A 22,922-nucleotide genomic window follows, 5' to 3' on the forward strand; every position below is an offset into this window, starting at 1 on the left:
ATCAATCAATCAATCTCTCTCTCTGACTTAATTTCTTCAAGGCGATGATCAGTTATCATGATGATAACAACGTTGTATATGGTTAATGGTTTCATTCAACCAACAAAACTTCCCAATGACATCCTACTTAATGGGCACCCAAGAATTTGCTGTCTCCTGGCCTCTTCCATCCAATATCCATCTTCACTACAATTATGCTGGTTTCTTCACATTATTTCCAGGGAACACCCTGAAACCAAAGCAGAAATATTATTAGTTGAATTGTTTATAGAGCATGTCATCGTTAGCTTATAAAAAATAATAAATTTAATCATTTAATTAATATTTTAATACTTTTTTAAACAAATAATTAGATTCATTGCTTAAATGACCACTTGTTTTTAAAGTTAAAATTAATAAAATAATGATAAATTTAATTAATACTTTAATACAATGCAATATTTGTATTCAATGCAAACTTTAAAAGAAAATTAGAGGATGTATTGTGCTTACTGAATGAACATGTCTTTTCTCCTTAGTAGCGCCGGTGGAATTTCACCATAAAGATTGTTATATTGAAGGAATCTGGTAATAATCATGTCAACAAACTAGTTAAAAAAACAAAAGAAAAAGAAAAAAGAGGTACAAAATTGGTAGCTCCTTTGAATGGCGATACTTACATCTCATGTAGTTTTGCAAGTTGGGCTAGTGATTCAGGAATTTGTCCTTCAAACTTATTGTTCTCCAAATGCCTTCATCGGAATAAAAACAAAAAGGGAAGAAAGACAAACAAACAGATCAGACCAGGATGTTGAATGTGAATCTAAGGAAGCTGAGAAACGATAATCAATGAGGATTGAAACTTAACATTAACATGTAACCGTCCAAGAAAAACACTAACCATATTTTTGTTATCACTTTAAAATGACTAATTAATTTGAAATGATAGTTCAGACGTGGCTATGACTTTTTCTTGGTCGTTATGAAATGATATCAGAACAACCCAATAATGCTAAATAGTTCTAGATTTAACAGGAGAGGATGATTCTAACACCCTAATTCTACGCTAGAAAAATGAATAATCTACATATATAGAGTTAGTAGATTATAAATGCACTCATGGTGCTAAGTTCCGTATTAATTTCTTACCAAATGAGATTGTGCTTCATAAATGATTATAAAGGGCACTAAATTGACTAATTTGGAGTAATATAGCTGATTTAACTAGTGTTTTTTTTCTGGGTTGTTATGTAACACATTTCAGGAATTTGTTAGATAACCTACAGAGTTCGTAGTGTCTTCAATGAGCTCATATCAGGGATGGTGCCCGACAGTCTGTTCCCCCCAAGCCAACTGCAGGAAAATGATTACAATCAACAAGTATCATCCAGATGAAAAAGTGTGAGCTGGTGGGAGTCAGATAGCATAATTAGCAGCCACAGGACTTGATTAATTACTTACAGATGGGTGAGTGCAGTTAACTTGGCAATGCTTGAAGAAATTGACCCACTGATCCCAACATTAGATAGATCACTTCATGTAATAAAAAGATTAACATGTCAAACACAAATCAAAGTCAATCTTAACTTACCATGATTCATTGAAAACGCTTTCCTAAAGGGGTTGCAATATGTGTTTGTGTATCGTGATCAGGTCATGTTGAAGCATTGGTATAAGTCTACACAAGTTAATTGTAAACCGACTCATTTAATTAAACAGTTGAACTCTTCAACTTTAACCCATTGAGTTTGTGTCAAATTTGCCAATCGTGTAAAACATTGTCGGCCCGGATCGATTCATGCAACAGCTTTATGAAAACTTACATGGTGACAATGCGAGAAAATTTTCCACTAGAACACGTTACTCCAGTCCATGAATTCTCTTTAGGCAAGCAAGGGTCGCCACTCCAATCGGATGGTGGGTTGTTCAAGTTTCTTGCCAACTCATCCATTGCCAAAGCTGTGGAACGTTAAAACAAATGATCCGGTTAAAGATTGATAGTTTAAAACAAGAGAAACGTTATTTAGTAAATTATTATACGATTGAGATGACGTAACAGTAAAAATCAGCCATAATTTTTTTTTTTTTTTTTTTTTTTTGTAAGTGATTACCGATTTAAAGACTAATTTTTATTGCCACATCATCTCAATTGTATGACAGTCGTATAACAACTTGCTAATAGCTTGTTTGAGATTATGTTAATGAGCTTAAAAAGTACTTTAATTTTAGTACCTAGAAAGCTGTGCTAAACAAAAATTTTAAAAGTGGTAAAAAACACTTTTGAGCCTGTTTGAGATTACGTTTGAAAAATAGAACTTTTAAGTCAAAAAAACGATTTTTAACAAAAGTTTCATATTTAAACTTTTGCCAAAAATGCGTTTTTGACCATTTTTAGAGTAAAACAATCAAAAAAACACTTTTGAAATTTTTTATGAAACATGTCAATTTTTGTTTGACACGACTTTTTAAGTACTAAAAGTATTTTTAAAGCTTTTTAACGCAATCTCAAACAGAGATAACGTGAAGTGGGCTTGAGGGGCTATTTTAATCGTATGACAATAGTCTACTAAATAATATTTTTCGGTATAAACTGGAAACGAGAAGTGGGCTTGAGGGGCTACCGTCTCTGGCGAGAGTCCTTCCACCAAGAGGCAAGATCTGATAAATTTCACCTGCATTGATCAGAGGACCAACAGGCATCCCATCTGCAGGAGTCAAGACAATTTCTGTCTGCCCAGAAAGAGGCCAGCGAGCGGCGTAGACGGTCACGCCACTGGTCGTGGCATTAAGATCGGTGTAGAAATTCTTGCCATTCAAAGAAACGGTGAAGACCCTCCAGCTTTGTGGGCTTGGCGTCCGATTGTCCTGGAAATAGAGCGAGATGTAGTAGCTAGTCTCAGGGAGATTCCCCGGCGGCCACCGCATACGCAGCTCCTTTCCTCGGCTTGCTGTGATTGCATTTTCGAATGACTTCGCCGGTGGGAGGTTCCAAAAGTCTGAAGAAGTTACGCTGGAGTGGCTTGTGACTGCAGGGTTATGGTCCTTAAATGGTTGCCACAACCGGTTGAATTGGTCATCTGGATAACTAGGTTTACATATATATATTCGCCATCAGAATTCTCACAACCTTCTGTGTACTTGGACATTTTTTTTTTCTTCAATATTTTACATTTTGTTCTACTGCTAAACAGAAAACAGAGTATATAAAGGCAAGAGAACAATTCTGGAAGATGAAACATATCATTTATCTAAATCTCTGTTGAAAAACAAAGAGTAAGAAGATAGAAATAGCATAAAATAAGGAAAACAAAATGTTTAAGGAGAATTCCGCACTCTTGCAATCATACTCTTAAAATTTAAAAATTTGCAATGCCAAACTTTCATATTTTAAAATTTTATAATGTCACCATCCATTAAGATTTTTCATTAAATCCTAACTAATAATGCCAAAATTTCCAAAATTCTGCCTTTTTTTAATAGAACAACTGGTCAGGTGACCCATAGCCATAGGTAGGATAGAACTAAAATGTTTAGCTTGAAAGTAAAAATTAATTTTTAAAGGTATATATATATATATTTTTTTAGACCACCCTATGGCTTGGGGGGGGATTGGCCCCCCAAGCTAAGGGGTGGCTCCGCTCTTGGCCATAGGTCAACAGACCCATAACCAAGGCTACCTAAGGTCGTGGAACATTTTTTTTTTTCATTGGTTTTGCTTTTGTTTTTAAAAAAAGGTTATATTTTTTAATTAAGGGTAATTTTATATGTTTATTAGTTTTACAAGAGTATAAAAAACATTTCACCTGTTTATATACTGTCTAATTTAACGCTAAACTCTTACAATAGGAATGGCATTGCAAAATTTTAAAACATAAGAACGCGACATTGCAAATTTTTAAATTTTAAGGTTATCAGGATTACAAAAGTATCGAGTGAAGTTTTCTTGACCATGCACAGATTTATAACAGCCATATCATATGTCGTTCAAACTTGACCATTCTAATTCATTGCTACTTTAGTTTAACAAATGCAAACAGTAATGAGAACCTATAAGGGTAAATTATACGTAGATCAGACAACACGTGAATTATTTCAAACTTTTAAGATCAACGGCGGTGATTTAACACAATAAAACATGCAGGAAAAAAGATTGATTTTCCTACCAGATCAAGTCCCCATCACTTCCAAAATTACTCCTTGCAACCGTGCTAAGCGCATACATGCCGAAGTTGGTGGTGTTATACATGGAGTCCTCCAAGAACACCACCTCAAGAGCGGAGATAAAGGGGCTGGAAACGGTCCTCTCGTTCCTCGCCAAGCAAACACTCAGCATCTTCCACATCGCCACCACCACAAGCTCGTAATACGAGCTGAGTCCGCTGGCGTAGTCCTCCGTCGTGTTCACCGTGCTCCACTTCGTTCCATCGACGATCTGGTCGAACACCGGCGGCTCTTTCCCTCCATCGAAACCTCCGTAGTAATACACCGTCCTCACCAGGTACTTCCCTCCTTTGATCACGGGAATCACGTAGCAGTATTTCCGTGCTGAGGCGTCAGGAAAATACCGCAATGTGGATAGGATGGGCAGTAGGTTTGGGTGGTTCACGCTGCTTCTGTTGCCAGCTGACGTAAATCCCTCGTCCGTTATGTACTTCAGGCTGCCCATGTCTAACTCTGACTCCCCCCCACCACAGTTTATGAGATAGCCTGTGTATATATACATCATCATCATCATGTTTATATGTAGGGCTGTGCAAAATAACTGCCAACTGCTTACCAGCTGAATATTGATTGACACTGCTTAACCGATGGCTGATAGGCGGTAAACTTTTTCTATTTTCGACAAACTCGGTTTGGTAGGCGGAATAACATTTTTTAACTAAACCGACACCGACCGACTTTACCGACCAACTTTTTCATTTCTTTGCTTACCAGCATTATCGAATTTCACCATAATCATGTCGGTAACGGAAAATAAAGTTGACGGAATAAGTTGGTAAAAATTCCGACTTTACCAACCATGACAGTGCGAAATGCGAAAATTTCATTTTCGTAATCGAATTATCCGACTCCTATCCCTATTTATATATATGAATAGACTTCAAAAATATAATTTGAGAAGTTTTATATCAAAACGAATACATATTTTTCTACCAAAACAAATAAAAATCATGCACCCTTTAAACAGTTTTATCAAACGAATACAAAATAATGGGATATATATGTCATGTTGGTCTTTAAAAATGGGATGAGATATTTATACTTGAGAAGAATATATTGAGAATTAAAAAGGTTATGTAATGAAGCAATAATTCTCTTGCCTTATAGAATGGAGTGTTATGCATTTTTCGCATTATCAAATAAATGAACATTTATGATCATATATATATTCTTTGTTATCTCTTGAGCAAAAGTGCAAATAAATGAAATTGTGGTACCTCTAACGTCAGGAACTGCGAGGGAGTGAGTGAGGAGAGGGATGTTGAGAAGCCATAGGAGGAAGATGGAGAGGGACATGTTTATTTCTGGGGATCAATGGAAACCTTGAAAGGATTCCAACTGGGAAGTTTGGGGTTTTTTTTTTTTTTTTTTTTTCTTTTCTTTGTCATGGAAAGGAAGAGAGAATGCGAAAGGAAACGTGGGGGAATGGTCGAGGGGCTGGGCTTGAAGATAGAAGAGTGGGATTTTGAGAATCCATGAACGTGTTTGACCAGGTCAACCTTATTGTTTTATATTTGTACATATATATTTGGGAACATTAGATTAACAAGAAGCGCCTGTAGCTCAGTGGATAGAGCGTCCGTTTCCTAAGCGGAAGGTCATAGGTTCGACCCCTATCTGGCGCGTGCTTCGTTTTTTTTTTTTCTCTTTTTCTCTCTCTCTGTGGCTCTAAAACCCTAGCCTCCAATTCCTGTGGAGGTGATCTATTTTCTGTTAACAGAATACGAGGAGACAGCAAAGAAAGCAGCTATGAAGGAGTTTGACATCATTGGAAATACTCTTTATCTTGCTCTTTTCACGGACGTCACCAACTCCAAGTATGTCTCTTTCTCTGTGTGTCTCCTTAATCTTCTGTTTTTCTGTTTGGTTCTCGCGAAAGTAATTGAATTCAGTTCAAACGTTTTAGAAAAATTAGGTGGGTGAGTTTTCTTTTTTCGGATTTTCCAGTTCTTCTGTTTTTACTATAAATAAGACGAAAGGAATAAATGGTTCAAATTCGTATACTGGTTGTAGATGGTTTTTTTGTTCTGCCTAATTTTCATGTCAAATACTATTATTAGCAGATCTTCTCCTTAATAACTTGTAAATTTTTTTCCATTTTTTTTTTTTTTTGGGAAATTTCGTGCATGAGAAACTTTTCTCTTGCTTTGGATTTATGTGGAGTGATATTGGGGTAGGCTGTTAATAGTCGATTTTGAAGTCTTGTAATTTGTGAACTGGAGTTATAGAGAGAGAGAGATAACATTGGCTAGAAGGAGGTCAATAGGAGCATATATAGGTTCCAAAGGCTCTAAAGTGAAGGGAAGCAACGGGTGGGGGGTTGCCTCATTTGATGTGGATAGTGGAGAAGGCTGTTATTTTGTTTGGAGTTACTCTTGTCATTGTACATGTAACTCAGGGTCAATAGTTTAGTTGTGGGAGGAATTATGGATTGAACCCGCTCACCAAGTGGTTGAACCACTTGACTCGCTAACTGGAAACAACCCGCTTCAGCTAAAGCTATGTCTTTTCATTGCTGCCATAGGTTAGCCATAAGGGAGTTAATTGATGAGAAGCGGGCTGTGCCTTCATTGAACTCATTCTGTAGCGACTAGCCGCAGAAATTTCTCTGTTTAAAGAGTCAATTTTGAAGTCTTGTTGTAGTTCACGGGAAAGTGAAGTCTGGTTGTCTTTTGTTATGGAGATATAACATAGGCTAGAAGGAGCTTGATAGTGTTATGGGGAAGTGAAGGTTGGGCTGAGGAAGTGGCGGTAATCGAAGTCAAAATGGAGGGAGAACCCAATTCAAGTATAATGCAAACCGAGGAGAAATGGATCCAACTTTCTGCATTTATCTTGACAGCCCTTTTTAGTTGTTAATATTGTAAGTGATACTTAATGACAACATTGCTTTGTCGAAATTTTCACTTGCATTCACAGAATTCTGTCTTTCTCTGTTCTCCTAATCCCAGTAGCTATCTATATAAGTTAAGTTATCTGCCCATAGGATAGATTGCCTCATATAAGAGCGTGCCTAATAAACTCATTATTTTGCAGGGAACTGCTTGAATCTATGCAAGCTGGAACACTGGAACCAGAAGTTGCATTTCTCAATGCATCTCTTGTACATTCTTTATATACTTAATATAACCTGCCTCGTTTTTCCATTCAATTCATTTTTTGCTCTTTTATAGGCTACACTTTGTTGGATTTCTCTTATTTTGCCTTTATAATAAATCAAAACAGATTCCAGATGTTTTCCCTGTTCTAGCAGCTGCGCATAAGACACTAGTAGCCAAGTCACGGGACTCGTTGACGACACGCACTCTTCATTCTGAGCTCGTATACAATTACTCAGGATCTAAGCATGTAATGATTTTGTTCTAGTTGACTATTGTGGTTTGTTTGCTTAATTTTCTTTTGTCTCAGCTGGATAACTCCTAGGCTTTGATTATGAATAGATTACAGAATCTTTGAAAAGGTGTGGCATCTCTGATAGCACAACTTACATCCTTGCTGCTCGTTTCAATGCTACTCTTGATGAGGTGAGATCACTGTTCAAGAATGATGCAGCAGATTATGCTTTTGTGTTGCTCCAGTAATTCAAAACATGGGTCATTTTTGTTTTAGTAAATTCTTGGTATTCTGCCAGATGAAAGCCATAGAGAAACTTATCAGTGGAAAAGAGATTGACTTGGAGGAATTGGAGGGAAGAGCAAACCAGACCCAGATACAAAAGGTCTATGCAAATGCAGTATCTTGTTCACTCTTTTTTATCAGGTTTTCTTCATATTGCTTCCAGTGACTAATGATCAAAAATGACTTCTCATTTTTCAGCAGTATAAGATATCTGGCGTGGAACTAGGGATATCCTCACTTGCAGATGCTATTACATGCCGGATTGCTGCTAGGGACGCCTTGTAAGAAGAAAGAATTATGATTCTTATTTTAGTTTCAATTTTTTTTTTACTCTAATACTCACCTTCTCTGGCTCCATTGTGTTCTCTCATTGAGTTGAGGTTTGCATTTGTGATTTAAACAATGAATTCATGTTGTAATATTTGTAAGGTGACCAAGGGAAGCAGAAAAATGCTAATATACTATGATCATAGACTTAATATTTGCTGTTGGATGTTGAGATCACAGAAAAAATTGTCAAAAATTCAATTGCTGGTGTTTGTTTGGACTGTTGAAACCACTTCAATACGCCACAAAAAGTCATTTTTGTGTGTTGATGCTTGTTTGATGCAAAATCTCACTCTACATTAACCAATTGCCCAGTCCACACTGCAAACTTCTCCAAGGGCCAAGTTAGCTAGAGTTAACAACATAGGTTGCTTGTTATGAATCTCGAACTAAGTAAATATCCAAGAGGGGGCTGAGGTCTCTTACCATTTCAAGGAATTATAGGGCCTACAATTTCAAAGACATGAATAGCTTGATCGAACTGAGTCACATATAAGTCTTTAAAGAAATGGAAAGGACAAATGACCCTTATGTGGTTGGCTACTCACTCGAAGGGAGGCGATCACCGTTGTATGATCGGTCACCTTTGCAAACACTCGGGGGCACTTGGAGATGGTGTGACTAGCCCTCTAATCCTCAATGGTTGGTTAGCCCACCTTAATGACATCCTTGGGTAGTCGACCACCCCTCAAACGGTGAGAAGGTGGTTGTTAACTCTTGGAGTGGTTTTCTCACCCATTAATTTTTTTTAATTTTTTTTTCTTTATTTTTAAAGTTTTGACAGTTTATTTTGAAGGGTTAAATATCAAATACTCCCCTGGGGTTTGATACTTTTATTTTTATCCCCCTGAGGTTTCATTTTTATCACAGGACCTCCCTGGGGTTTTGATAAAGGACCAAGTTAGTGCATCCGTTAGTTGACCGTTATGACTGACACGTGGACCAATTAGATGTTGACACGTGGCACATATTTAATTTTTAAATTTTTTTTTTTTTTTTAAAAGAAAAAAAATTGGGGGTGGCTCGGCCACCCCCTTTGGCCATGGGGCCACCCCCATCTGGCCGGATGGGGGTGGTTTCGACCACCCCCTTGGAGCCCAAGGGGGTTGCCGTGGCCGAGCCACCCCCAGTGAGTATAGGGGGTGGCTCGGCCACCCCCTGTACTCACTGAGCCACCCCCATGGAGCCTTGGGGGTGGCCGAAACCACCCTCAAATCACCATTGGTGGTGGTTTCGGCCACCCCCAAGGCTCCATGGGGGTGGCCGAGCCATCCCCAGTGAGTATAGGGGGTGGTTTCGGCCATCCCCTTGGAGCCCAAGGGGGTGGCCGAGCCACCCCCATCCGGCCAGATGGGGGTGGCCTGGCCACCCCCATGGCCAAAGGGGGTGGCTTGGCCAAGAGCCACCCCCAATTTTTTTTCTTTTTTTTTCTTTTCTTTTTTTTTAAAAAAAAAATTAAATATGTGTCACGTGTTAACATCTGATTGATCCACGTGTCAGTCCTAACGGTCAACTAACGGATGGACTAATTTGGTCTTTTATCAAAACCCTAGGGGGGTCCTGTGATAAAAATAAAATCCCAGGGAGGTAAAAATAAAGGTATCAAACCTCAGGGAGGTATTTGGTATTTAACCCTATTTTGAAGGAGCAACCTGAATCTTTAAAATTGTAAGTCCTTTGCAATTCTTTACGATTGTATGAACTCAATTTATGACATGATCGACAGATTTAGATCTCTAGAGTATTGCAAGGTGTGCAATACATTTTTCTTGGACCATTCATTTTAAATAAATAATCAAGATCTAAACAAAAAAATCAAAATCCATAAGGGTGATATGGCCACCCCAATCCGGTAGTTAAGGATAGATCAACCCTTCTAGGCGGTCGAGTAGGTCGTTCTTTCATCAAACAACACCCAAAAAAAAGGTGCTCCAAGGGCTATTTTAATTTTTCTTTTTTTTGTAAGTTAATTGTTTTTTTTTTTTTTTTTAAAGTTAATTTGAACTTTATTGTTCACTTATTTAATGAATGTCCCAAAAGGGAGTAACTGCATCAATTAAAGCTGACCATTAAATTTTTTGAATTTAGCTTACATACTGTTATTTTAATAATATAAATACTGTAGTTTAATCAATGATTAAAATTAAATTTTAAAATTAACTTATTTTAAAAAAAATTTAATAAGAAAGAAATTCAATCTTAACCGTATGCAAAATTTTCCTTAAGCTGCACATACAGTAGACACGGAATCCTGTTAACTAATCATTTCCTTCAGTACCAAGGAATGTCGACGTCGAATCAACGCTAACCTGTGAAGGGCTATAGCCGGTGATAGCATCCCCTATAAAGGGCCCCAAATCCCAAATAAACGTCCATTTCCACGGATCGCAAAGTTCAAAACAAAAAAAAAACAAAATCTCAAATTCCGCTCTGAAATATCTGAAATCCTCCCAAGCTCTCAGTAAATCTCTCTCACACTCCGATTTGTCAACCAATTCGACCTCATGGGTACCGCTCAGAGCCGCGAGGGCCTCGACGTATCTGACGCAGACTCAGACCAATACGCCGAAGAAGAAGAGGAGGAGGAAGAAGAGGAAGAGCATTACGACGACGCAGAGGATCAGCCAAAAGCATTCAAATCCAAAACCCTAGACGAGGTCGACGCAAAGCTTAAATCCCTGAAGCTCAAGTACGGTGCTTCTTCATCTCCTTCTTCTTCTTCTTCAAACAATCCTAATTCGAAGAATTCGGTGAAGCTCTACCTTCACATCGGCGGCAACACCCCCAAGGCCAAGTGGATCGTCTCCGACAAGTACACGTCTTATTCCTTTGTCAGAACCACCAAATTCGACGGTGGTGATGATTACGATGAGGGAGATGAGGACGATGAGTCGGACGGCGGTGCGTGGGTGCTCAAAGTGGGGTCCAAGGTCCGAGCTAGGGTTTTGAGCGAGATGCAATTGAAGCTGTTCGGCGATCAGCGCCGCGTCGATTTCGTTTCCAACGGCGTGTGGGCCTTGAAGTTCCCCTCCGAAGAGGCGTACCGGAAATTCCTGAGCGAATTTCAGGACTGCTTGTTCGAGAATGTGCACGGGCTTAAGGCCACCGAGGAGAACAAAGTTAAGGTTTACGGGAAAGAGTTTATCGGGTGGTTAAAGCCAGAGGTCGCCGACGATTCGATGTGGGAGGATGCCACTGACGATGGCGGCCCCGAGCCGGTGACGCCAGTCCGGCCGAGCAATGACTTGCTGGAGGAGTTTGAGGAGGCTGCGAATGGCGGCGTACAGAGCTTGACATTGGGGGCATTGGATAACAGCTTCTTGGTGAACGACAGTGGCGTACAGGTGTACCGGAATTTCAACCATGGGATTCATGGGAAAGGTGTTTCTGTGAAATTCGATGGTGGGGGTTTGAGTTCGGGGCGATTATCGACCCCCAAAAAGGCGTTGTTGATGCGTGCCGAGACGAATATGCTCCTTATGAGTCCATTGAAGGAAGGGAAGCCTAATGCCAATGGGCTTCAACAGCTTGATATTGAGACGGGAAAGATTGTCACGGAGTGGAAGTTTGAGAAGGATGGGGCTGACATTACGATGAGGGATATCACAAATGATACCAAAGGGTCGCAATTGGACCCTTCGGAGTCGACGTTTTTGGGATTGGATGATAACAGGTTGTGCCAGTGGGATATGCGTGAACGGAGAGGAATGGTTCAGAACATTGCAAATGCGAATTCTCCGGTTTTGCATTGGACGCAGGGGCATCAGTTCTCGAGGGGGACGAATTTCCAGTGCTTTGCGACGACCGGGGATGGGTCGATTGTCGTTGGTTCTCTTGATGGGAAGATAAGGCTGTATTCGAAGACCTCCATGAGACAGGCCAAGACGGCTTTTCCGGGGCTTGGTTCGCCGATTACTAATGTTGATGTTACTTATGATGGGAAGTGGATTTTGGGCACGGCCGACACGTATTTGGTCCTTATCTGCACTATGTTCACTGACAAAGATGGGAAGACAAAGACTGGGTTTAGTGGTCGAATGGGGAACAAGATTCCTGCTCCGAGGTTGTTGAAGCTGACCCCTCTGGATTCACATTTGGCGGGGTCAAATAATAAGTTTCACGGTGGCCATTTCTCATGGGTAGGCATACTTAAAATCCTTTTTTATATGCTGCAACTACTAATTGTTGTGTATGTCTTGGTAGTTTGTTGTATTTTTATATATGGTCAGTTCACTGTTAAACTTGTGTCATTCAGCTTTCTGGTTAGATTATATTTGCATCCCATTTAATGGGTCATGAATGAGATTCTTGTGATAGCGATGTCTTCTTTTGTGTGCAGTTTCATATAGGTATCACCAAGGTGATTGTCGTAGGTTCACAATATACTACCATATATCTATCATGTAGTTACAGCCAACCACCCAGTCTTTTCAGTACTGCATCTGTTTCCGCTCATATTACTATCATTTTTCTAAAGAGTTTTACAGTATCCTGTGAAAACACTGTAGCTGTGAGCGGTAGATGCAGTTGTGGAACGTACTAATTACAGTTGGTAATTGTTCTAGAACAAAATTGATTTCTTTGTGGGAGGTAGATATTATATATGTTTAATGTTTCAGATCTAGATTTGGATGTTGCCAGAATGAGGGCAAATAGTGATCAGTTAGATGTCTACAAATTTCTCTTTTGTTCTTGTTTTTTCAAGAAATGGTTAGTCTAATGACTAAAAAAGGAACATTTGCAAGGGTTGATTGCAAGAGTACTTTTTTGATTGGGCATTTCCTAGGTTGCATTTGCAAACTGTCCTATGAATATTGATTTGATATACAGAGGGACTACTTAATTAAATAACAGCTAATTTTTATGCAAGTGTTTTGTTAGTTCAAATGGAATTCACATATGAGCTTTATAATTAACTTTGAAATTTGGGACAAACTACTGGAGAGCTATTTCATTCTTGCATCCGCTAAGAAAATGTTCTGATCTGGTATAAAATTGCCATTGATTATATAATGCAAATTTGAAGAGTGAATTGTGCCCATAATTAGTAGCTTCTTGAGGGGTTTTCTTTAACCTGGTTGTTAGCTTATATACACATTTGTTTGCCCATCTGATTGTGGAAAAGAAATGCTGAAAACATGTCTATCTTATGGAGACGGCATACATTTTTCTAAAGAAATAATAGAAATGACAGCATTTGGTTTAGGCTAGGGTGTTCTGTTCCTAATCGGAGATTGGACTTTATATGGGCACTAAACTGATGTCTAGTTTCATATCTGGGGGTTGATTTTCTGTGGGTTATTGGGTATGTTTTGTCATAAAGCAATATATCATGTTAGTTTGGACTTTAAAGTGTTCTCTTTGTGTGGAAAGGTTTTTCTGTAGATAACTCTGTGGAATGCACTGTTAAACAAGAGGACTTCAATTATCTTTTCTTTGAACGCTGTAGATAACTTTCCTTTCTGTTGTGTGTGCATATGGTTTTACTTGTAGTTTCAGTCCTCAGTTTTGTTTTCGGGTTCCCAAAGTTAAGGTTTTGTTGTTCCGTTAACTTATGGATTTTTGTTTCACATATGATATTGGCTTTTAGGTCACTGAAAATGGTAAACAAGAGCGGCACTTGGTGGCAACGGTGGGCAAGTTCAGTGTGATATGGGACTTCCAGCAGGTGAAGAACAGTGCTCACGACTGCTACCGGAATCAGCAAGGCCTTAAAAGCTGTTATTGTTACAAGATTTTGTTGAAGGATGAGTCCATTGTTGAGAGTCGTTTCATGCACGACAAATATGCTGTTAGTGACTCTCCAGAAGCTCCACTGGTGGTGGCAACACCAATGAAAGTTAGCTCTATCAGTCTCTCCGGCAAGCGACAACGTTGATGAACAATCTTTGTTTACATTATTGCAATCTTGTGTAATGTGTCTTGTCCAAGTTGTGTGCATTCCATCTGTATTTAGATTTCTTTTCTCTCCTTTACTTTTTTCTCCCCCATCTTTTATTAGTTACTTGAATTCTTTTCACCTGTTTTCATTCTGTTATATTTATCAATAGGGTTTTTTAAGCGCTGGAAACTTGGGTTATTGCAAATAGTGTGATTTTCATTTTTACTTGAGAGTTGCCAGCATTGAATTGTTGTAGGCAGGGAACTGAATTCAGATTCGCTGCTTGCTTATAATGATTGGAATGAGACTGTTTACTGGCTCTAAAATACGGAGTACTGCTTGCTTATGGTGGACTCCCGTCGGAACTCGAAAAAGAGACTGCTCATGCTAGATGCTACCATCAATGTTTTCTTTGGAAACGGATATGTAGCAATTACTGCTCAAATTACCTAGTAATTTTGGGCACTAAATGTGAGATAGTCTATATAAAACTTATTTACTCAAATGAATTTTGGGTTTTCTAGCCACTTGCCATTACTGTGCCATGTCAGATTCAATTATTAAACGTTGCCCATAATAAAAAAAGATAAAAATTTTAGAGAAATGATAGACAACTTTTTATACCTGTTGCAGCTCTTTCCTGGGTAATACTTACCATTGATTGCTTACAAATGCCTCCATGCCTTCCATGTTGTCTTTAGAGACTCCCATAATGAATGTCGGAGAGACTTCAAATCAAAGTTGCTTATCAATTCAATCAGATGAATTAAATCAATCAGGTCTATTTTAAATGTAAATTAATTGATATGTCAGTATGTCGAGTAATTAGTTTTGTCATGTATATTTTATAGCACAAAGATGCTTTGATATTATGTGTAGTAAATAATATTTGCTTTGATTGATGATAAGTTGATAACTCTTCTTATTTTTCACTTGCAAATATCCGAAGGTTTCTTTCTTTTCCTTTACCGATGGTACTATTGAAAACTTTATCATGGACGTCTGATTGCAATTTCAGCCACAAAAATACGTAATTTACATTATAGTGTATAACTCTATAAATAACAAGCATCTCCAAACGCTTGATTTGAAATTCTTAAACACAAAATCACTTGTTCGTATAGAAAGTAGGCATTCCAATGCCCACCACCCATCACCCACCGCCAAAACCCCAACTCACCCCAACTCACCTCCGACCTTTCAACACTGAAGTTTTCAAAACCAAAAAAGACGGTTGCAGAAGAGTTTTATATATATATATATTGATGTTTCAAGTAAAGATGCTTCCTTTCTATTAAAGGGTGCAAAACACCTAATTTATGACCTGATTAAAATTATGTTCTTTTGGATGAAGAGCCTTAACCTTGTAATCTAAGCCCTAGCCCATGATACACCCATCACCCACCGCCAAAACCCCAACTCACCTCCAAGCCTTCAACATCAAAGTTTCCAAAACAAAAAAAGACGGTTGCAGCAGAAGAGTTATATATATATATATATATATATATATATATATATATATATTGATGTTTCAAGTAAAGATGTTTCCTTTCTATTAAAGGGTGCAAAACACCCAATTTATACCACGACCTGTTTAAAATTATGTTCTTTTGGATGAAGAGCCTTAACCTTTAGGGCTGTCAAAATTTACCAAGAAACCGGAACCGGAACCGGGAAACTGGGAAACCGGGGACCCGGCTCCGGTTCCGATTGCCAAAAAAAAAAAAAAAAAACAGGAACCCCGGTTCCGATCCCAGTTTTTGGCACCCGGTAAAAACCGGGAAAACCGGAACCGGGTGCATATATATATATATATATATATATTTTTAGCCATTTACCACTTAGGGTTCACGCATCTCTTCTTCCTTCCAGCCACCCTCTCTAACACACACACTCTCTCTCTCTCTCTCTCTCTCTCTCTCTCTCTCTCTCTCTCTCTTTTTGTCCATACATAATCAATATATGTATTGGCATTGATTTTGTTGAGGGAGAGGAGTTTTGCTGGGTTTTGCCTAGAGGAGTTTTGAGTTGTTAATTTTAGGTTGTTGTGGGTTTTCTGGGTGTTGCTGGGTTTTGCTGAGGGAGATGAGTTTTGAGTTGTTAATTTTCTTGGTTTTGCTGGGGTGTTCTCTGCCATGGCCGAATGGTGGAGTTTTGGGTTAATTTTTTGATTTGATTTCATAGAGGAGTTTGAGTTTGGGTTTGGATGTTTTCTTGAGTGTTTATAACAATGAAAAAACAAAATTACTCTTGTTTGGAGAAGATGATGTTCTTGGACTGAAATGCAAGGTTTTTGTGGCTGGGTCCGGCAAGAAAGTTGCCGGAGAAGGTGACCGTGGGTTTCTTAAAAAACCAGTTACCGGACTAAGTAAAACCGGAACCGGCAGGTAACCAGAACCGGCCGGTAACCGGGACCCCGGCTAACCGGGGTCTCGGTTCCAGTTCTGGTTTCTCAAAACCGAGAACCGGGGTACCCCGGTTCCGATTTTGGCCAAAAACTGGGAAAGCCAGGGTCCCGGTTCTGGTTCTGGTTTCTCAAAACCGAGAACCGGGGTACCCCGGTTCCGATTTTGGCCAATAACCGGGAAACCGGACCAGATTGACACCCCTATTAACCTTGTAATCTAAGCCCTAGCCCATGATACGCTGTTTGAAAAGAATTTGGTTTGTTACAACAAGATTCTTGATGGGTATGTCAAAAAAAAAAAAAATGAGAGAGATTTCTAAAGAAGCCTTTGAACATTTTCATGAAACCAAGGATATTGGAATTGGGACTACTGTTTTCACAACTAGTGTTGGTGCAAATATTTGGTAAGGATGAGCAAATTCTTCCTTGGTTACTAAAATCAGGGTTTGTGTCAAACCAATGCATTTATAGCCATGTGGTCCATGCCAAAAGGATTATCTCCATTTCAAAGGAAATAAAGAGGATCCCATTCTTTGGTCCATGTGGTCCTAATTTATGAGGGCTAGAAAGACTTCAACTCAATGTACAAGGAATATGGGGTTATTACCAGAATTGAACATTATGCATGGATTGTTGATTTATTGGGCCAATCAGGCCCGTTTAGAATCAGTTCGAATTCTCAACTCAATGCAGCACAAGGATCAAATAGCAAAGATGAGGAAAAAAAAGAGTTTCCACAATTTAAAAGTTTAAAATTGAATATAACTCTCTATTGAACTACTTCAACTTGAATAAAGGAGTACATGGCTTTATATAATTGGCCTACTTATTGAGATAAATGCAGGATAAAACAATATAACAAAATAAAGATTAGAACACTAAAACACGTGCGATTTTATAATTATATCTGACGTGCCACATAAACGAAATCCATCAAAATTGTAGATGGAACCTGATAGTGATTTTAGACGAAATTTAATAGTAGAAAGATATTCGTTATTTTTGCATACCAAGCGGATCAGAGCTCTCAGAATATTTTTAAATTGCAAAAAATTTATTGTAAATTAGTATAACCACAGTACCTTGCATTTTTCAATTAAATTGATTTTATTGGAGGTTTTTGGTGATGACAAATGAAAGATTGGAGGTGATTTCTCCTTGAAACTTACATGGACATAGTTTTTCAAGTTTCAACAAATTCATGATGACTAACATTATATATGAAGATATATACCAATTGAAGTTTCAATGTTTGAATTAAAATATATGGTAAATTATATATGCATTTGAATTAATGAATCATAATTCATACGAAAGTAGGTAGTTAGCAATAGCAGCCTGAATTATATTAGGATCCTGTTCAGTTCATTTAAATTGGAGAATATCCAGTTAATTATATTGGAGGGGTATTTTTATCTTTTTACTTTTTGGTAGGACAAAAATACCTCTCTAATATAAGAAATTGGATCCAAATTCCTCACATGTGGGTTTGAACTTCAATTTTTTTTTTTTTTTGATAAAAGAGGCTCTTATATTAATCAATCACCATGAAGAAGAGTACAATAACTGACATAACCAATCGTCCAACGAACTCCAATTTCTCCCTAATGGCCTCAACGGACAACAGGTAGCACCACCACAAAGGCTACCCCCCCATTGTCCCCATCAGTTTCTGCGAAATCAGAGCCGGGACAGGTTTTCAGTGACAATTAACAAAACTCATACCGCCAGAGCAGTTTACTCTAAACAAATAATTTCCTCTAGACAATTAGGCGTTTCTTCACGCCAAGTCCTATCTATAACATGGGAAGCTGCAAACCCGGAGAGAAGATAAGCTGCTCGATTCCCATCTCTATGTATGAAAGTAAATTTCCAGAGAGAAATCCCCTGAACTGCAGTACGCATGTCGTCCACAAGATGACCCAGGTTGCTCATGTCACGGTCCAAAGAATTTATAGCATCCACAGCTAGCTTTTCATCTCCTTCAAAATGGACCCTCTCCAACCCCATAGATCTACATAACTAGACTGCTAGCAGTGCCCCCGTGAGTTCCGCTGCCAAAGGAGTAAGCAGACCCTGTTGGGATACACACTGTGCGGCAACCAGCCACCCCATACAGTCACGGAGGACTAGTCCAAATCTGGTGCAGCCCTGGGAGCGATTTATACAAGCGTCCCAATTGATTTTCAGCCATCCTACCTGTGGTGCCATCCAACCAGTTGGCTGCTCAGCTAAAATGACGTTGGGTGTTCCGATTGGTGTAGTAGCTTTATTGAACTCAGCTATAGCGTTTTTTGTCTGTTGCAGCAATATAGACGGATGGGTTAGAAGACCCCATGCACTATCTCATTTCTCCACAACCAAATCCGCCTAGCCAACCCAACAAAAATTTGTATCTCATCCGGAGAACATTGAGCCAGAACACCCTCAACCACCTGAACAAAATCAGGGCTTGTGAAATTCCTCTTCTGGATTTTTCTACTACCCATGCTCTAGATGTCCATGGCAGATGGACATTGCTACAGAATATAAAACCCCGTCTCCACCTCGCGCCCACAGATTGGACACTTGGGATCATCAACAATGTTCCGTTTGAATAGGTTGGCATGTGTAGGGAGGATGTCGTGACATGCCCTCGGCATAAAATTTTTTTCCGCATTTGGCACTTGCAATGCCCACAATTCCTTCCAAATTGCCGACCTATCATTCCCATTAGAGCTCCCAGCTGCTTGGGAGAGCAACAGTTCTTGCTATAAATGGTAGGTGCTTCTCACAGTGAAAATTCCATTCTTCGTACCCCTCCATATTTGTATATCTTCTTGGTTGGTACAACTCAGGGGGATAGTCTTGATCGTCTGAACGTCCTCAATATGGAATAAAGAGTCAAGAAGATGTAAATTCCACCATCTCATATCATCATCAATTAAATTACTAACCTTGGCATTTGCATCCAATACAGTGGGAGGGGATAAGATTCGGCCTAAGTGAGGGGAGGGGATTGAACTTCATCTTTAATAGGTAAGGTACAATACATGGAATATTTTAATTAAATTAAGAGTGAATGATGGAGTAAAGGTTTAAACTTAAGACCTTTGACTCTGATACCATATAATAAAATGTGATAATTGTTAGTAATGCCTCAATGAGGTCTTCGACAATACTCGTACTTATAGAAGTTACGGGATATACAATTGGCTTTAAAATATAAATTACAACGTAAAAACTTATCTTTAGATAAGTTTGTTGACAATATTTAAAAGGGTTAAATACTCCAAACCCTCCTAGGGTTTTCCAATTTTATTTTTTTCCTCTGGGTTTCATTTTTATCATAGGAGGTCCCTGTGGTTTTGATAATAGACCAAGTTAGTCCTCCGTCAATTGACCGTTAGTTGACTTAACGGAATTTCACGTGGACCAATCACATGTTGACACGTGGCACCTACTTAATTTTTTTTAAAAAAAAAATAAATAAAAATAAAAATGTATTTTCTAAAAAGAAAAAAGATTGGGGGTGGCCGAGCCACCCCCTTAGAGCCCAAGGGGGTGGCTGAAACCACCCCCAGTACCCACTGGGGGTGGCCGAAACCACCCCCAATGGTGGTTGGGGGTGGTTTCCGCCCCCCCCTTGGGCTCCAAGGGGGTGGCTTGGTGCCCAGGGGGTGGCTCGGCCACCCCCATCCGGCCAGATGGCCACCCCCAATCTTTTTTCCTTTTCTTTTTTTTTTTTTTAGAAAATACATTTAAAAAAAAAAAAAATTAAGTAAGTGCCACGTGTCAACATGTGATTGGTCCATGTGGAATTCCGTTAAGTCAACTAACGGTCAACTGACGGAGAACTAACTTGGTCTATTATCAAAACCACAGGGACTTCCTGTGATAAAAATGAAACCCCAATGGGGGAAAAAATAAAGTTGTGAAACCCCGGGGACTAATTTAGTATTTAACCCTATTTAAAAACACTTTGAATATTAGATAGGATGTTATCTAATATTTCCTTTGACTTGATCTGCAGCCTTATCTCTACTTCCTTTATCTTTACTTGCAATCATATATGGTTTATTAAAGATTGAGGAAGATATTCCAATGGGTACTTAGGTAGTAAGGGATATTTAGGGGAGTGCCTCAAACCAGAATGTGTAATATTGTTTGATAAAAGTTGATTTTTCGTTGAAGGTTTTTGATGACGAGTAATTCTAAAAGTCCCTCTCGTGTCACTCTTGTGTCATTCCAAAAATGATGTGGCTTTTAAAATCACAATTCGATCAAAATCTAATAATAATCAATCATAAACACAATAGTGATTTTAAGAGCTACATCATTCTTAGAGGCACACAAGAGGGACTTGTAGCGTTACTTGAAGATTTGGTCTCTAACGTTACGGCTCCCCCGCTTGAAATTGTTCATAGTACAAATGAGTAATTCAAGATAAATTTTCCTTAAAACTAACTTCCTTCATGAACATAGATTTTCAAAAGTTTCAGCCAACTGATAATTTCAAGTTTCTTTTGTGTATTTTTAGTTTTGGTATTTAGGATTATTTTTGTTGAGTGAAAAATTATAATAAAAAAAAATGAGGTAATTATGAGAATAAGAAGTGATTAAAAACCCTTCTTCATTTAACTTGAAAATAGAAAATAGCTTATTCCCATTTAATCATGCGCGCAGGATGCATCTTGCATGACCACTAACACACAGTTTTACATCTTTAAGAAAATAAGCAAAAGATAAAAATAAAAGCATATAAATATAGAATTGCTCATAAAAAGTACTCGGTCATAGCATTGACCAGGATTTAAGGTGTAATATATATATAGTTTTGCTAGAAGTCCATAATGTGTATTTTATATAATATCCTTCCCCTGTAAGAGATCGATCGTGATCCTCAAAACTCAAAGCCCAAGGAATTGACAGCTTAAAAAACAAAAAACGGGAAAAAGCCAAGAAAAAGTTAAACTGAAAAACTAGCCAGTACTTTTCATAAGCTTCACGCCCACAAAGGCATACTTCAACAACAAGAAGTCCGAACATTGATTGCAAGATTAATGGTTCTAATCCTTGAGTACAACAAGACCATTACTCTTATTATGGAATGTCAAGACAAACGGATTAGGAGGCATAGATAATTCATGCTCTCCTTGTAATATTTGAATTACAACTTTCATGGAAGGACTATTTGCTGGGTGCCATTGAATACACCAAAATTCAACAATTACAAGTTTCTTTGCAATCTCAACATCTCTATCATCTTCAATAAAGACTCGTATGTCTTTTTTTTGTTCTAAGAAATTGTATATCCATTTGAGAAAGTAAACTTGGCTATTGTTAGTTGTGGTAATGTCAACAATTTTTCTTCCTCTAACTACTTCTAGCAATAAAATTCCAAAATTGTAGATATCAGATTTATAAGAAATTCAGGCAAATATGTCTCATATAGACTCTCTTATATTAGTTACTGAGCTTGGGCATGCCCACTATTTTTTGACGTTTGGCTCGTATGGAAAGTGAATGATGGTGGAAAAAGGTCGAAGACTTTCGGCAATCTTTGGCGGTTTGAGGAAAAACTCAAACTCAGAAAATAGTTTACAAAATTTAAAAGCAAAAATCATTTTTCGAAACTAACGAAGTTTTTTTTTATCCAAATTTGACTATTATTTTCGATCGTACCAAACATTAAAAAATATGGCCAAAAAAAAAAAAAAAACACAGAGGCTTATTTATAACAAAAGTTAGGTACCCCTATACAACTCATTGAAATAAGCTTGCACTACAAAAAAATATGAGTTTTTTGACGTGGCAAACAGTAACTTATGTTTGCCACGTCAAAAACTTTTGACGTGTCTAAGTAAGCACGTCAAAAAAAAATTTGTTGACGTGTCTTTTTTTACACGTCAAAAGTTTTTTGACGTGTGAAATTCACACGTCAAAAGTTTTTGACGTGTGGAATCGACACGTCAAAAACTTTTGACGTGTCAACTTGACACGTCAAAAAGTTTTGACGTGTAAATTTCACACGTCAAAAACTTTTGACGTGTCAATTCCACACGTCAAAAAACTTTTTTTAATAAAAAAAAAATTAACAATAATTTTGATATAAACAAATATGCATAAAAAATTGGCATAAAAAATTAATTGGCATAAAAAATTATTGTTAATTGGCATCAAAAACTTTTTAATGTTAATTGGCATAAAAAATTAATATTTATTGTCATTAGTATAAATTATAGTTTATTATCATTAGTATATATGTATGCATGCGTAAATTGATCAGTCTATTAATATTAATATGATAGCTACACATATTATTTTTCTAAAAATATATAAAACATACTCGATGCATTTATTTTATAAGACCTGCAAAACTCATATGAACTCGACAAACACAATATATGCGGCCGGTTAGTTGATACATTTAATTATATATCTATACATCTAGAATATATGGGGGTTTTTTTTTTTTATTCTCTAATTAATTTTAATTGGAGAGAATAA

At 37.9% G+C, this 22,922-nt stretch overlaps 3 protein-coding genes and 1 non-coding gene across 4 annotated transcripts; 3 read left to right on the forward strand and 1 right to left on the reverse strand.

Moving 5' to 3' along the window:
- Nucleotides 1–158: 158 nt before the first annotated feature.
- On the reverse strand, nt 159–5,496 carry LOC132176918 (Leucine-rich repeat (LRR) family protein). Its single transcript, XM_059589078.2, has 9 exons — nt 5,418–5,496; nt 4,143–4,686; nt 2,601–3,064; nt 1,803–1,938; nt 1,441–1,512; nt 1,264–1,332; nt 660–731; nt 493–564; nt 159–229 (listed from the first exon to the last, which is right to left on the reverse strand). The coding sequence occupies exons 1-9, from the start codon at nt 5,494–5,496 to the stop codon at nt 193–195; spliced, it is 1,545 nt and encodes a 514-aa protein (XP_059445061.1). The 3' UTR covers nt 159–192.
- Nucleotides 5,497–5,752: 256 nt separating this feature from the next.
- On the forward strand, nt 5,753–5,825 carry TRNAR-CCU (transfer RNA arginine (anticodon CCU)). The gene has a single exon. It is a non-coding gene; the product is annotated as a tRNA-Arg (tRNA).
- Nucleotides 5,826–5,837: 12 nt separating this feature from the next.
- LOC132179182 (EKC/KEOPS complex subunit tprkb-like protein) lies at nt 5,838–8,317 on the forward strand. The gene is made up of 6 exons (XM_059591844.2): nt 5,838–6,017; nt 7,237–7,303; nt 7,426–7,548; nt 7,641–7,724; nt 7,832–7,918; nt 8,017–8,317. The coding sequence occupies exons 1-6, from the start codon at nt 5,950–5,952 to the stop codon at nt 8,101–8,103; spliced, it is 516 nt and encodes a 171-aa protein (XP_059447827.1). The 5' UTR covers nt 5,838–5,949; the 3' UTR covers nt 8,104–8,317.
- A 2,218-nt stretch (nt 8,318–10,535) lies between these two features.
- Nucleotides 10,536–14,205, forward strand: LOC132177836 (Vacuolar import/degradation, Vid27-related protein). The gene is made up of 2 exons (XM_059590305.2): nt 10,536–12,284; nt 13,736–14,205. The coding sequence occupies exons 1-2, from the start codon at nt 10,650–10,652 to the stop codon at nt 14,021–14,023; spliced, it is 1,923 nt and encodes a 640-aa protein (XP_059446288.2). The 5' UTR covers nt 10,536–10,649; the 3' UTR covers nt 14,024–14,205.
- Nucleotides 14,206–22,922: the final 8,717 nt, after the last annotated feature.

The sequence above is a fragment of the Corylus avellana genome, chromosome 4 (assembly GCF_965113065.1).
Source record: "Corylus avellana chromosome 4, dhCorAvel1.hap1.2, whole genome shotgun sequence".
NCBI classification, from domain to species: domain Eukaryota; kingdom Viridiplantae; phylum Streptophyta; class Magnoliopsida; order Fagales; family Betulaceae; genus Corylus; species Corylus avellana.

Bases quoted from the DNA above. Each gene is read 5' to 3' on its own strand.
- LOC132176918 (XM_059589078.2), bottom strand. From the start codon at position 5,496: ATGTCCCTCTCCATCTTCCTCCTATGGCTTCTCAACATCCCTCTCCTC. The intron at 4,687-5,417 runs GTACCACAATTT...ATATATACACAG, and splicing joins CGCAGTTCCTGACGTTAGAG to GCTATCTCATAAACTGTGGT. The intron at 230-492 runs GTAAGCACAATA...CTTTGGTTTCAG, and splicing joins AGAAAAGACATGTTCATTCA to GGTGTTCCCTGGAAATAATG.
- LOC132179182 (XM_059591844.2), top strand. From the start codon at position 5,950: ATGAAGGAGTTTGACATCATTGGAAATACTCTTTATCTTGCTCTTTTC. The intron at 7,549-7,640 runs GTAATGATTTTG...GATTATGAATAG, and splicing joins ATTACTCAGGATCTAAGCAT to ATTACAGAATCTTTGAAAAG. The intron at 7,725-7,831 runs GTGAGATCACTG...GTATTCTGCCAG, and splicing joins TCAATGCTACTCTTGATGAG to ATGAAAGCCATAGAGAAACT.
- LOC132177836 (XM_059590305.2), top strand. From the start codon at position 10,650: ATGGGTACCGCTCAGAGCCGCGAGGGCCTCGACGTATCTGACGCAGAC. The intron at 12,285-13,735 runs GTAGGCATACTT...ATTGGCTTTTAG, and splicing joins ACGGTGGCCATTTCTCATGG to GTCACTGAAAATGGTAAACA.